Genomic DNA, 14556 nt, shown 5'->3' on the forward strand with positions numbered 1-14556 from the left:
CTGTCTCTGCCTCCCAAGTGCTGGGATTAAAGGCGTGCACCACCATCACCCGGCTGTGACCCATTTTAAATGAGGTGTCTGTGATGTAAAACTGAAGGAATTGTTTCTGGTCTAAGTAAGGGCACCTCCATGTTCTGAAATTTAAACATGGCCTCAACCTTGGAGATGCCTATGAATTTAAATTTTGTTTTTATTGACATCTGGATTTTTTTTGTTGTTTCAGTTTTTGAGAAGGGTCACGTGTAGTTCAGATTGGCCTCAAACCCCCTGTACAGATGAATTTGATCTTGAACTTACGCTTCTTTCTTGCCTCAGTCTTCCAAGTTCTGGAATTATAAGAATGTGCCATTAAAGCTAACTTATTAAAATATTAGCATCTCAAGGATTGGTTGTTTAATGTTTTGTTTTGAGACAGGATTTCATGTATTCTATGCTGACCTCAAATTCATAATATTGCTGAAGATGACCTTGAACTTCTGAACTTCCTGCTTCCAGTTCCTGAGTGCTAAGATTATAAGCATGCACCATCATGCTTGGTTTACTTGATGCTGGTAGTTAAACCTAGGGCTTCCTGCATTCTAGGCAAGCACTGTACCAATTGAGCTATATCTTCAGCCTCTTCAGGGTTGGTTTGTTTGTAAGGTAACAGAGAATGTTCTCCTTGAGAGAAACTTGGGTCTGCCTGAACTCCTCGTAGCTTGGTGGTTCGGATTGGTTGTGAGCCCATATGGAATTAGTATCTGGAAAATGACCTGTGTCTTCCTCCACTGAGCTCCCAGGGCTATGCACAAAGCAAAATGTCATCATGGTCTTTATTAGAAGCTGTGCTTAATAATTTTTTTAAAAATTCCATCTCAGAAGTATAAATGGCCTGTGTATTGGTCCAATAAATCATTGTCCCCGGCTGAATCTGATGATACAAATAAAATCAACAGCAGTCTGTACCTCAGGGACAAAACATCCCCTCTCCATGCATGGTCCTCTTCCCATTAAACTGAATATTTCGTCTCAAAGAGCTTGCCACTACCTTCCTTTCTTACTGCCAGGAAACAGTGGCATGCCCTTGCCTGTTTGCCATGAGGTCCCTGCCCCCACCTTGGGAATGGCTCCAGGAAGGAAACTGCTGGAGTAGAGTCAGGAAGGGCTGTGGATTATCTCTTTCCCTGGGAACAAGTGAGGCTGGGCAGGGGAAGTTCAGGAGCCGATTTCCTACATGTCTGAGAGCAGAGGCTCTGCTTGCCACCGGCTCCCCTCATTTGCCCCTCATGTGCTCGTCTCGGGGCATCCCGTCCTTATGCTGGACCGTTCAGACTCGGGCTCTGTTAGTGATCCCATAGTCCTTCACCGTTTATTTAATACTGAGTCACAGCTTATCCTCTGGGGATCTTCTGTGTGTTTGTCCTTCTAGTGGGATCCTTTACTGTTCATTGACACGAGTGTGTATTTAGACATGGTTGACATTACAAAATGAGGTACTAGAAATAAGCAACCAAAACTTCCTGGACTTCTAATGTTCTTTTCTCCTCCATAGTACAAGTTAATTAGAGGGAGGAAGTGTACCTACAGTCATCCCCTTCCCATAGGGATAGTACTTAATGTAAAAAAAAAAAAAAAGTGAAGTGGGTACCTTTCAGCAGGCCCTGCCAGTGTATGCCACTAACCAAACATGCCACACAGCAGAGTTAGTACCAGAGGTTTATGGGGGAGGGAAAAGGGGGAGAGTGAAAGAATGAAAGGCTGTCTAGGAGTGGGGACATTGAAAGAGTCAGACAGACAAGACAGAACAGGGAAGAGAAGCAAGAGAGGGAGCTTTTAAAGGGTGCACATGTCTCATAGCCGGCAGTGGCAAGGTACTTGGCAACAGGTGATGGCTTAGCTGCCTCAGTGGCCGAGGTGAAGGGTACAGTAACCTTCAGTATTTGCTGGCCTCACACTGCTGCTGAGAGTGCAGCAAACACATTTAAGCCTTGTCAAGGTAGCATGCTCAGCAAAATTGTTTAACCTGCATCTGTCCACAAGAGACAGATAAACCCAGTGAGCAACAACCTATGAGCCAGCCAGAGTATACTCTCAAAGATTATTACGACACCAAGGCCAGAAGGCAGAAGACAGATTAAAGTTTCAAAGGAGACCAAGACACTTCCATATGTGCTATGCTGGAGAATGTATGAAGAATCACTGTCAAGACCATTTTGAACTGTTATTGATAAAATCCAAAGATAGCCTTTTAGAGGTTATTATCAGCATATTAAGTTTTATTATCAGTTATTAAGTTTCTTGAGTATAATATGAGGTGTTAAGATTATGTAGGAGAGTGTCTTAGGAGACACAAGCTGAACTATTGAGGTGCCGTGGTATGTCCACAAATTATTTAAAACTAGCTCCATACTCTCCCCAAAAGTAAATGTACACTAGGGGGGAAAAGCACATGTGGCAGAGGGTAACTGACGACTAAGTGAAGCTTATCCAGATAATGGCAGTCTCTCCTTCTGACATTTCCAAACTGGAAAGTTGAAATCTCAGATTGATTTCCTGTGACCTTTCCAAATTGTCTTCTTATTCTTACAAAACAAACAGTGGGGTGGGGACAGAGGGCAGCAACCAAAAACCGAGGACTAACCTTGCTTCCCATTTCTTCCTTCCAAGAACTAACCAAGCCCAACCCTGCTTAGTTTCTAAGATCCACGGAGCTCAGGGAAGTGTGGCTGTAGACTGGTTCCCATTTCTGCCATTATTATAAATGGTGTGCCAAAAGGCCTTTTGTTTGTTTGTTTAGTTGATCTGTTAGTTGATTTTTTGAGACAGGATCTCACTATGTAGCCTTAGCTGAACCAAAACTCACTGTGTAGACCAGGCTAGCCTTGAACTCATTGGAGACCTGCCTGTCTCTGCCTCCTGAGTACTGAGGTTAAAGGTATATGCCACCATGCCTGGCCTGACAGCCTTCTGATCAAAGATAGTTTCCTTGGGCTGGGCAATGGTGGTTCAAGCCTTTAATCCCAGCACTCTGGAGGCAGAGGAAGGCAGATCTCTGTGAGTTTGAAGCCAGCCTGGTCTACAGAGCCAGTTTGAGGACAGCCAGGGCTACAAAGAGGGCTACCCTGTCTCAAAAAAAAAAAAAATTAGTTTCTTTGAACAATAAAAGATGAATTGATAAGTTCAGCACTTAGAGAAAAGGTGATGTTTTCCAAAATAGCTGTATTGAAGTAGAGTTTCTCCATTGAGAGTGGAGTTAGCTGGCTTCTAGAATCTTCTCAGGCTGTGCATCTGTCCACATAGTTTGATAACCAGAATCTGGAAAATGAGTCCTGTCTTCCAGCGGCTCTCACAGAGCACTCCAGGGGAGCTTCTGTTAACCCTAAAAGCAACCCTGCGGTCTCCGCTACTTAGTCTGCTTTCATTGCTGCTCACACCTGAGAAAAAGAACTTCAAGAAGGGAAGGGATTTGGACTGCACTGTTCATTCTTAAAGATTTCAGCTAATCTAGGGGGAACCCAAAAGAACAGTGGTTCCAAGCCCACAACAGGGAATTCTCAGGTTGATCTTTTCCTCACGTTCACACAAGGTGCTAGACCTACACCTGGCTCTGAAAAGTAGTTCCTGTGTGTCTCCCTCCCCGGTAAACAGATGACAGACACTAAGGAAAACGCAAGTCTCTGCCAAAGAATGTTGTTGCAAATGATTTGCATGTTAGTGGCTCTGTCAGTTTTGATGTGAGAGGTGTAGACTTGAGGCCAGCTCTGTCTATTGAAGCTCTGAGAAGAGTTAAAGAGTTACTAATGCCCATAGGCCCTGTGCTTGCTGATCCACTTTTGAAACTGATTTTCCCGTCTGCCAGTTCAGGCATAGTGTTGAGTCTTCTTGTTACAAAGGGGAAATTTTCTTTCTTTCTTTTTTTTTTTTTTTTTTTTTTTTTTTGAGTAACTCTGCTATCAAATTGAGGACTTGGTCAGTTAAAAGTTTCAAAATTTTATGTCGTGAGTAAGCTTTTGGCTTCACTATGGGTGAGACAGAGTGAGTAAGACAGTAGTGGGTGGCTCACGCCTTTAATCCTACCACAGGCATGTAGATCTCTTGAGTTCTAGGTCAGCTGTCTGTACATAGCAAGTTCCAGGCCACATGGGGTACATAGTGAGACCTTGTCTCAACAAGGAAAAAGGAATGAGTAACGCATGGATCCTACACAGTGAGCTCCAGGACAACAGGGAAAGTGGGTGTTTCTTCCTCTCCGCAACTGAGCAATAGAAATTGGAGTGTGCAGGCAGCTACAGGATTTGTGTCCCAGGACTGTGAGGCAAGCACAGGAAGAAGATACCAGCTGTAAGGAGCACTGAACTAGTCCCACGTCACTTCCTCTTTGGAGTCTTTTTAGTAAATGGTCACAGTTTGCTTATTTGTTACCTTTTTACTAGATTGTGTTTCTCCTTAGGATCAGGCCTTGTAGCTTTTTTTGTGTTCTTAATTCCAAGCACAGTGGACTTCAGTCTCTGTTGAATGACTGTAATTGATGGATGGCAAGATGACTTTAAATCCCTTTGAAAGCAAAAACTCTCTTCTGTGGGTGCCTGATTATTGGAGTTGGTGTTAAAGATCACAGGGAATGAATGTATTATACCTCTTCAGACCCCATGAACACGTTTGCCAGCCTCCTCATTAGGGTCCTCTTCCAACTGAGAGCAGTGAATCAAAGTCCCTGCTAAGGAAGGGCACAGAGTAAAGTAGACACATGTAATATCTGTTTCCTTAATGGGATGCTGTACCTTTTAGTTGTGGTGAACTTTCTTATGATCACGACAGTACTACCACACAGAAAGGACCAGTATTCTTTCATATGTGCATACAGTGCATTTTGATTCCATTTAGAATCATCTTAAGCAAAATAAAATAGCTTTCAGAAAACTCTCAAGCAGCTTCTCATCTTGGAGACATTCATCCTCACCTTGTCCCCATCTGCATTTTATGAATAAGTCCAGTCTGTAGGGGAATGAACTAGGTAGGGAAGCTGACATCCTATGGACCAGTGTTAATAGAAAAGAATGTTTGTACCACTCCCAAGTCTTGTTTTTGGTGTGGGCACTAACCTGTTGACCTATCCTGGGGCATAGATTAGCCCACAGTCCATGGTTTCTTGTTGGGTTTGAATGATGATAGATTGGCTCAGAAATGATTCCCTTCAGCAGTAAACCTGAGGTTATCTGCCGTAGGCCAAATGCCAGTCAGATGGGAAGGAAGCTGAGAAAGCACTGCAGTGCCCGCGTGCACCACTTATGCATTTCAACTCTTACCTATCTCTGTGAAGCAGAAAATAACCTCCAGTTTCTTCCAGCAGAGAATTCATTTTAGTTTCATAAAACCAGAAGCACATTGGCAAGATGACTTGGTAGGTACAGGCCATTGGCACCTGACAATCCAAATCTATAAGCCTGGCCTTGATGCCCAGATAAAGGTGGAAAGAACCAGCACCACAAAATTGACCTTTGATCTGTGCACCCCTGCCCCCCACCCACAAAATAATAATGTTTTTAAAACCCATGTTCTTTCTATGGTTTCTTCCCCTCATATCACCTTCTTATGAACTCTAGCTGCCTCCGATTTGCCTTATCTCATTCATGTGACATTGACTGGAAACATTCGACCTGCCGAGACTTGAATTTGGCATTTGGGGTTTCTCCCGCAGCCCGTGTAGATAGCATCGCCAGCAAGTCGAGCACGGGCTGTACATTCTCTGCCTTGGGATGTTCTCCACCTCCGGGGACAACCAGCCCCAGTTACAGGAGTTGAAAGGCAATGCCTTTAAAAGGTCCTTTTACAATGCTGTGACTTCTTGCTTGTAAGTGTTGGGAACTGGTTTTTATGCTGTAGAATAGTCCCCTGGGGCTTCGGAACACGAACAGGACAGTGATTGACAGTGGCCAACAGTTAACTGCACCTTGACCCCTATGCCGGATGCTGTCTTGTCCCTTTACATGGACAGTTCCCCACCACCCGTGATTAAGCATTCAGTGTAGATTGGGAAACCAAGACACATGTACTTGAAGAACTAGCTTTGAGTCATTGGGACAGAGCTGGACTTGGACCTATGCATGTGACTCCAATATCTGAACCCCACCATTCTCCTCCCTCCCTGCAAGCAGAGACCTGCCACACCTGAAAGAGATCTGAAAGGCTACGGGCTTCCTGTCAGCAGTGCAGCTAAGCAGTTGTATGTGTTAGGTGGGAAAGGCGTGTTAAGATTCTGCCTGCGTACAGTTTCCACATAGAAAAGAAAATGCCCTGTGTACAAGCATGGCTTCCACTGAGATGAATGGCTCCAATCCAGGGAATTCTGTCACACACACACACACACACACACACACAAACTGTTAATTAAGACACCAGAGTTCTTATGTTAATGTAGAGATCAGAGTTATATTCATTTTTCTTTCCATAGGATAAAAAGATCAAGTGGCATGAGCAGCCTTTTGGGGAAAATTGGAGCCAAAAAACAGAAAATGAGCACCCTTGAGAAGTCCAAATTGGACTGGGAGAACTTCAAGGAGGAAGAAGGGATTGGTGAAGAACTGGCTATCCATAACCGAGGGAAAGAAGGGTAAGGAGTGGCTCTGTTTGTCTGTAGCCTCGGAACTCTGCAGTGATCTGTTTCACACCACCCTGTTTAGCAATCAAAATGGAGTGCTTTGGTTATTGGTGAAGCTCTAAGATGAGGCCAATCCCATCTGTGAGAAGCCACTGGGTGAAGATGGGGGGAGGGCGGGGGGCGGGGCTGAGGTGCAGTGTTCCCTGAACCAAATTTGCTGGCTTACAGCTCAGTGAACTATAAATCGCCTGGTTTATTCACAAGACTGGGTCTGGCTCACGGCAGCTGGCTTGTCCTAATCTGAATCATTTGACCTTCTGAGAATCTGGTTAGTTCAAGTGCTTCAAAAGCAAAGAAAGCCAACCCAATGCCAGGATACTGTCACGTTATCCATGAATGGTTTGGTATTTTTTTCGACCATGTTACTGTGGTCAAGGGCATGGTGTGACATTTGCTTCAGCTGTATGATACATGGCAAGGCCTTTGCTGTACCATTTCATGGTCACTCTAGAATACAAAGAGAATATCCATAAACCAAAAGTGACCTATTGCTTGTTAAGTGTTTTTGTTTTGTTTTCCCTGTGTGAGTGCTGAGAAAGGATCTCACTCTGTAACCTAGTCTGTCCTCAAAATCATGGCAATCCTTCTGTCTCAGTCCTCCATGTTTGGGATCACAGGTAAGAGCCACCATGCCCACACAGCTTTCATGTATGTTTTTGGTAAGGAAAAAGAAATGGGGCTCATTTAGTGGTTAGGGAATACAAGAGAAACTTAAGAAGCAGAGGCCCATGACTTCAGGTCAGCATTCCTCACTCCTGAAATATTGAATGGCCGTTTATGCAGCCCTGTCACCAGTAAGACCTTCTTCATTTACAGCCCTGCCCCTCACCACTAAGACCTTCTCTTTCCACATAGCAGTTGCCTCAGCTCCTCTGCCAGTAAAATTGGGATGCTATTACACCTTCATTCTGGTTGTGCAGATCCTGAGATAAAGCAGAATGTATGTAATACGTACAGAGATGTAGTGTGTATAAAGCACTTTGAAGACTACTGATGTAAGGGCCAGCTTTCAGCAGCTCAGGAATTGATGGGGAGCCATGGAGTCAGCAGTTTGACTCTTCTATCTGAGGCAGTGAGGAGAGCAAAACATATCTATCTAGGGCTGGCCAAAGAAGGAAGCACACACACCTTCAGGATCTTTCTTCGTCTCTCTCTCTCATTATTTCTTTTCTTACGTCTATCCAGATGTGTCCCTTCTGTGTTTTTATTTTTTCCCTTACAGCTTATTTACCCCAGCAGAATCTTTCAAGCAATATAAAAGTTACAGTGTGATTACATTCTATTTTTTAACCAAATGATTACAATGAATACAAATAAAAAACTTGTCTTTCATGTCCCTTACATAATTAACATTTTTCGCATTACAGGTGAAAAACAAATTATCCCAAGAGCCCACACACATTTATGTCTAAGCAACTTGTTACAGATTAACAGAATGTAAGCAAGCAAGTTATTTTTCCCAGCCAGTTCCTTTCCTGGCAAGCTGCATTTTGTGGTTACAAAGAAAGGTAGCCCTTACTTCATCTGAGACAGGGGCAATACTTTAAGCAGTTTAAACAACTTAAGAGGAAATCTTCATAATAATCCACAGGTAAAAATGCCTAGTAGAACAGGTTATGTCCCTGAGACCACACTACGGTAAAGACAGTGGGGATCCCTCACACCCATTCACATCATCCCAGATACCAGAGAAAAATGGCAGTGGCAAACATGTAAAGACTCGGCAGTAGCCATCGACATTCCGGAGCAGAAGCCCTGGGGCCTTGCCTATCCGAGATTCACCCATCAGTGGCTTAGGTGCATTCTGGTGGGCGAATCTCCTGAAGTCAGTTCCACCTGCTGCTCCTGACATGGCCACTCACCACATGGAGGCCTGTGTAAGTACGTGTCATTCAGGTTATTAATTAACCTAAATTAGCCTTTAATCCCAGTACTTGGGAGGCAGGGTGTCTTAGTTCGGGTTTTTATTGCTATGAAGAGACACTGTAACCACAACACCACTTGTAAAGGAAAACATTAATTGGGGCCAGACAACCTGCTCTTCTCCACGTTGGTTCTGGTTGGTGTTTGCTCACAGCAGCAGCAGAGAGCTGATGGGGACAGGCACTGGCCCCAGCTTAGCCCCAGCTTAGCCGTCTGTGCCCCTCAGGATATTAGGGTAATGGAGCAAATACGCAAAATACTGGTCTTCCCTCAGGCTTCTGTTCACATTTCTTTTCTCCTATTTGCCATTAGCTGACCACCCCCAGACCCAGACCTTACTGGAAAGCTAGATGCTTTATCCATTTAAGTCCTAGCCAACAGTTTAGGAGTATTCTCCTTGGCGATGGGGTAGAGTTTGGAGGCGTTCCCCAAGTCTCCCAGGCTGGCTCTTCTGCCTTCCCCAGCCCTTCAGCCTGGGAGTGTGGGCCCTGGGCAATTGTTTTCTTCTTCCTCCCCAAGCAAACACTAGTACTAAGACTTAGCCGCCATTTGGGGCCTTTCCTGCCACCCCTGTCCACTTCTCTAGCTGCTTGCTGCAACCCAGCCTCAATGCCCTTTGCTTTGCGGTGTCACCTCGGATGCCACTGCAGAACAGCCCCCCCACCGCGCTCACACAGTGTCACCTCGGATGCCACTGCAGAACAGCCCCCCCACCGCGCTCACATCACCACTTCTCAGCTGTGCTGACTGACTGGTGGTGTCATGTCTTGTTAGTGTCCAGTAAGCACCCCAGAGCTGATACCACACCACTCCAGTGTCTGAATGCCTGGCGCATTGGCTAGCAGATGCCACTGGCTTTGTCTGTGGCCTAGGATCAGAACTAACCAATCAGAAAAGTCTGGCATAATACATCAGAATAGGTTTTTATGCGGCAACATTTTCCGTCAGCAGAGCGCTTGAAGTGCTAGGCCAGAGACAGTCCAGGTGTGAGCGGACGTCGTTCGGGTGTTGAGCATGACTTCTAAATCACAGATTTCCTGATGGTTGGTATCATCAACACAGCTTTCCAAATATAACCCTAAGGCAGGAGCCCTAGATGTAGGGGAGAGAATTTGTGTATAAAATGTACACTGAAGAGAAGCTTGGGTTTGGCTGCTGCTCTCTGTCCAGTTAAGCTGAAGGTACAGAGCATAGTGATTAGAAACCAGCTATTTGGCGATTTAAAGAACATGATGGAGGGGCTGCTAAATACTTTGCATTTCCCGAAGCATCTATCTCCAGGATTTCCAGGAGTTTGTTTCCCCGGACCATTGCAACCATGAGGAAAGGATTATTGTTGCTGCCTTTGTGGCCATGCCTGGGCTGGCACTTTGCATCTTTAGTTGCCTTCCCAGAGCAGAGAAATCCTGCCCTGTTAGGACTACCCCAGAGACATGCTGCGTCTGAGTGCTTCCACTGCCCATCAAGAGCTGAAGCTCATCATTGCTGTGCTGTTTGACTGCACCAAATGTGCGCAGGAGCCAGCACTGCAACACAGTGCCAGCCCCAGAACGTCCTCTAACCTGTGTCTCCTGTGCATGCCCTTTTCCTTAACACTGTGCAAGAAGCCTCTCCTGCGGTTTTAGCCACAGGATGACCACATGACAGAGCTTTTGCAAGCCAGCATCCTCTGACCTCCAGGCTGGGTTCTCTGACAAGTACTGGCTTCTTCCCTGATAGTGCTCCCTACTCCTCCCTACCCGGTGTCCTGACTTTCACGATAATCGAGGCAGAAAAATAATTTGAGTTGAAAGATCCCAAAGATATCAGAGCCTATTGTGTATAGCTTAAGTTCTGGAGGAGAAACTGGAAACCTAGGTTCTTGATGCTCTTAGCTTGTTTTGTTAGTGACAATAAAGATCTGCTACTTTGCCAGGCATAGTGGTGCACACCTTTAATCCCAGCACTAGGGAGGCAGAGGCAGGCTGATCACCATGAGTTTGAGGCCAGCCTGATCTTCAGAGTGAGTTCCAGGACAGCCAGAGCTACACAGAGAGAGCCTGTCTTTTATAAATGAGTGAATGAATGAATGAATGAATGAAGTGAATGAGTAAATAAGTAAATCAATACAGTAAAATCTGCTGCTGCTTAAATGGGCCATAGAAGAGCCCTAGCCTTCCCAGTGTGCCAGGCTCCTTCTGACCTGAAAAGCAACAAGACCAAAGACAAGTAAGAGCCATAATTCCCATTGCACTTGTCAGCCAGCAGATCTGTTCGGAGCTGTGGCCCAATTAAAATGCCTGGAAACCCCTGCAACCCAGTTGAAGTAGGTGAACCCTCAGGTGGCCCTCTCAGGCAGCCCTTCCTCGGGAGCATCTCCAGTCTTTGTCTCCATTCCAAATGTCCTGATATGAGGCCTTGCAGTCATGGCTGTGGTTCAGTCAACGAGAAGCAAGAACCAGTGCTTCTCGTTGTATCCACAGAGGGGCATTACATTTTTATTCCTGTTTCGCAGAGAAGGAAAAAACAAACACAAAAAGTCAAAAATTAAATACCAATACATTTCCCAAAAGTACAGATAGCAGATACCAAAGTCATTCTCATCCCCAGCACCATGTTGGCACAGTCAGCTCGTGGATGTAAACCAAGCTGTCACAAGGATCCTCTTAACAGCTGCCGGTGGCTGTGACAGGGAATAAAATAGCCGGACCTGCCTTGCTGGCCTTTGTCTGGGCTGCCCTTGAGAATTGAGTTGCATCTGTGTGTGCCCTTGTCGCCGTCTAAGACTTCCTTTGGCCTCGGCTTTGCCCCTTTAGCTTCTGTGTCTGGACACATACAGCTTCCGTGAACCTGCAAGCCCTTATCCGTGCTCAGTGAACGTCCCAGGGTAGAAATCGCTTCCTTTTCCTTCCTGAAACACCACATGATTCTTACACAGTACATCTCTTGCCTGTGTTCACTCTCTTTGCTGGCTCTTCCAAGGGACAGTTGGCATGCCTGTCACCAAGTCCCCAATTTACATGTGTCTGCTTCTCCAGATCCAGGATAGGCAAGGGCTGGAAAGGAGTCATTGCAGTGGGTGAGGCCCTCAGCTCATTTTCTAAGCAGCCCTGCCTGAGGCCCTCGGCTGCTGCAGGGAGTTGATTGTGTCCATGCCTCCTCCCCCAGGCCCCCATTCTTTGCCTTTATCTGGAGGAGAATACGGTATCTGCCACTGCTCTCTCTGCCAGGGAATCTGAATTTCAGATTTAACTGGGTCTCCTTTATTTTCACCTACTAAATCTGACAACTCTGACCCAAGGGACTGTGTCAAACCTTAGCACAGCCTTTCCATGTGTTCCAGCTATTCTGGCCTCATTGACAGTTCTGACACCGCAGCCTAATTGCTGATGCAGACAAGGTGATAGTTACTAGTTTCAGACAGCACACACCCCAGCATGGCCATCTGCTGTCCTTGGGACCCTGATGGAAGTTGGCTACCTAAAATCACAGTTGAACTCTTGCTCCATGCTAAGCATTATTGATATACTATTTATATTTATACTTATATAAATATACATTTACCCCTCGCAGCAGCCAATCTGAGTAAGGAGGGTTGATCTCTCTTTAACTTTTTTGGGGGGCTGGTGGGGGGGAGGATATAAGTTTTTTTGGTTTGGAATTTTTTGTTGTTTTTGTTTCTTATTTTCTGGTTTGTTAAGACAGTATTCGGGATTCAGGGGTATGGTTCAGTTGCTATAGTGTTTGCCTATTGTGTGCAAAGCCCTACATCACACAGGACAAGCCTAGTGGTTCATAGCTGTAATCTGAGGAAGGTAAAGGCAGAAGCCTACAGTCATACTGGGCTATATATAGCAAGCCATCCTGAAATGCATGAGACCCTGTCTCCAAAACAATAAAACTGCAGGAGTGGTCTCTGGCTTAGGCTAATACAGAACTCACATCAGTCTTCTTACCTCAGCCACAGCAGTACTAGATAGACAGACAGATCGATAGATATTTTTATTGTTGTCCCCCCCTTTTAATATATTAAGAAACAGATTTGCTAAGTTTATGCTTGTCCAAAGTCACACAGTCAGTAAGTGACAGGATTTGAATTCAGCTCCCTCTGGCCTCAGAACCTGTTTTCTGACTAGTCCTTGGTAGTATGTGGAGGATTAATAGCCACAGGCTCATCTGGCAAGCAAGCAGGATGGGCCTCGCTTCAGGATGCTGACGGGCAGAAAAACAAGATCTGAAGTGAAGAACACAGGTTCCTGGACCTGGTTGTGTTCTCGCCATGAATGTAATAATCTTGTAATGACAGAGGCACATTTTCCATGGTGCAACAAAGAAAACTTAGTGCAGAGATGCAATTATGTTTCCTGTTTTTAATGGCAGTTTTGCTCTCTCAATAGATTAATTAGCTGCAAAGAGTTCCTCCCCTCAAGCAAATCACAGCATGCTTTACGGCAAGAAAAGGTAGATGAGAATGCAGCTGTGTGCCATTAAGCAGCCAGGCTCCCTCCTGACCACTTGCCTGCCGGCGTAGGCTGGCCTCCCTCCACCCTGTCTGGGAAGACTGAGGCAGAGCTCCGGGCTTCCAGGGAAAGCCTGTGTGTGACAGCGGGTGCAGAGGTGTTTGTCTCATTGCTAGAGGAACTCTTCCTTTATGCCACAGAAGTGGCCTGGCCCCCAAGCTAAGGAGAAAATACCGAGGGAAATAAAGACGAGGAAATTAGGTGACTTTGCGAGCCTGGGCTAAGGGTTCCCTCACAGCAGTCCTTGGTGGCCGGTATTGTAGCCTTTTTCTTGCGTTTTCAGGTATATTTTTTATGTTTTGAGATACACAAAAACATGGCTTTGGCTCCGTGAGATGGCTCAGTGGATCCGATGCACTTGTGTCAAGCTTGCCAACCCTTGTTCAGTCCCCAGGACCCATATGGTGGAAGGAGAGACGCAACCCCTGCAAGTCAGCTGTCCTCTGTGCCACACAAACACATACCCGTACACAAGCACAAAATAAATCTTACCTTGAGATTATCTTGGCCTGGCGGTGGTGGCACACACCTTTAATCCCAGCACTTGGGAGCCAGAGGCAGGTGGATCTCAGCCTAGTTAAGTAGTGAGATCCTATCTCAAAACAAACAAAAAAAGGGGTTAGGCATCCTTTTCCATTTTATCTGAACAGAATTGTCCAGTGTAGATGAAGTGGGAGTGGTCAGGTGGTCATCCCAACAGCCTGGCCAACCTGCTAGTTACTGCAGCCTGATTTGCCCCTGGGTTTGGGAGCGGAGCCCTTTGTGCCAGACTTCACTGACACTGTTTTTGTCTTCTTCCAGGTACATTGAACGGAAGGCTTTTCTGGATCGAGTGGACCACAGGCAGTTTGAAATTGAACGAGACCTCAGGCTGAGCAAAATGAAACCTTGACATTCTGGGGAGAATTAGTAGCAGCTTATTCCTGTTGACAATGTGAGCTCTCTGTGTGTCTGTGAACTGTCTCCAGTGCTCATCATCCTGTTTCCAGCAGGGCCCTTTTCTACGTTGCAGTTTGGTTTATGTATCTTACTCTTAGCTGGTTTCATTCATTTTACTTTTTAAAATTTGTCTTTAAATAAACAAATAGAAGTCCTCTGTGAGGTTGGTAAAAGTGAAGATGCCACTCTGCTCTTCTTCCAGCCCAGGCCCAGCTAGCACCGCCCAGAGAAGCCAAGGGCCTCTCTCTCTGAGATCAACCTTTCCTGGGCAGATGCTGAGTCCCTGAGCATTTGTTCTCAATTGATTCAGCTTCTCTTTTGTGTGAAATTCTCATGGTAAGGTGGAACACTGATATAAATTAATACTGAGTGGTCTTTTTGTTTTTTCCTACTTCCCTTTTTCTCTTCAAAAAAAGTCTACTTCAGATATATTTTCTACCTCAATAGTTCTTTAGTTTTTTTATATGTCAAGGGATATTCTTGCCAGTAGTGCTGGCACACACCTAGAATCCTAGCACTTGGGAGACTGAGAAAAAATTACTACAAATTTGAGGCCAA

The 14556-nt window shown here is 45.4% G+C and overlaps 1 protein-coding gene across 1 annotated transcript in view; it reads left to right on the plus strand.

Moving 5' to 3' along the window:
• Cfdp1 (craniofacial development protein 1) overlaps positions 1-14176 on the plus strand; it is an 83986-nt gene extending 69810 nt beyond the window's left edge. The window contains exons 6-7 of the mRNA XM_050144075.1: positions 6431-6589; positions 13861-14176. Of these exons, the coding sequence (XP_050000032.1) occupies positions 6431-6589; positions 13861-13951 (250 nt within the window). The 3' untranslated portion in view covers positions 13952-14176. The remainder of the gene's footprint in view (positions 1-6430; positions 6590-13860) is intronic.
• Positions 14177-14556: the final 380 nt, after the last annotated feature.

Source organism: Alexandromys fortis, unplaced genomic scaffold (genome assembly GCF_014885135.2).
Source record: "Alexandromys fortis isolate MF-2015 unplaced genomic scaffold, M_Fortis_MF-2015_v1.1 scaffold_1, whole genome shotgun sequence".
Lineage (NCBI taxonomy): Eukaryota > Metazoa > Chordata > Mammalia > Rodentia > Cricetidae > Alexandromys > Alexandromys fortis.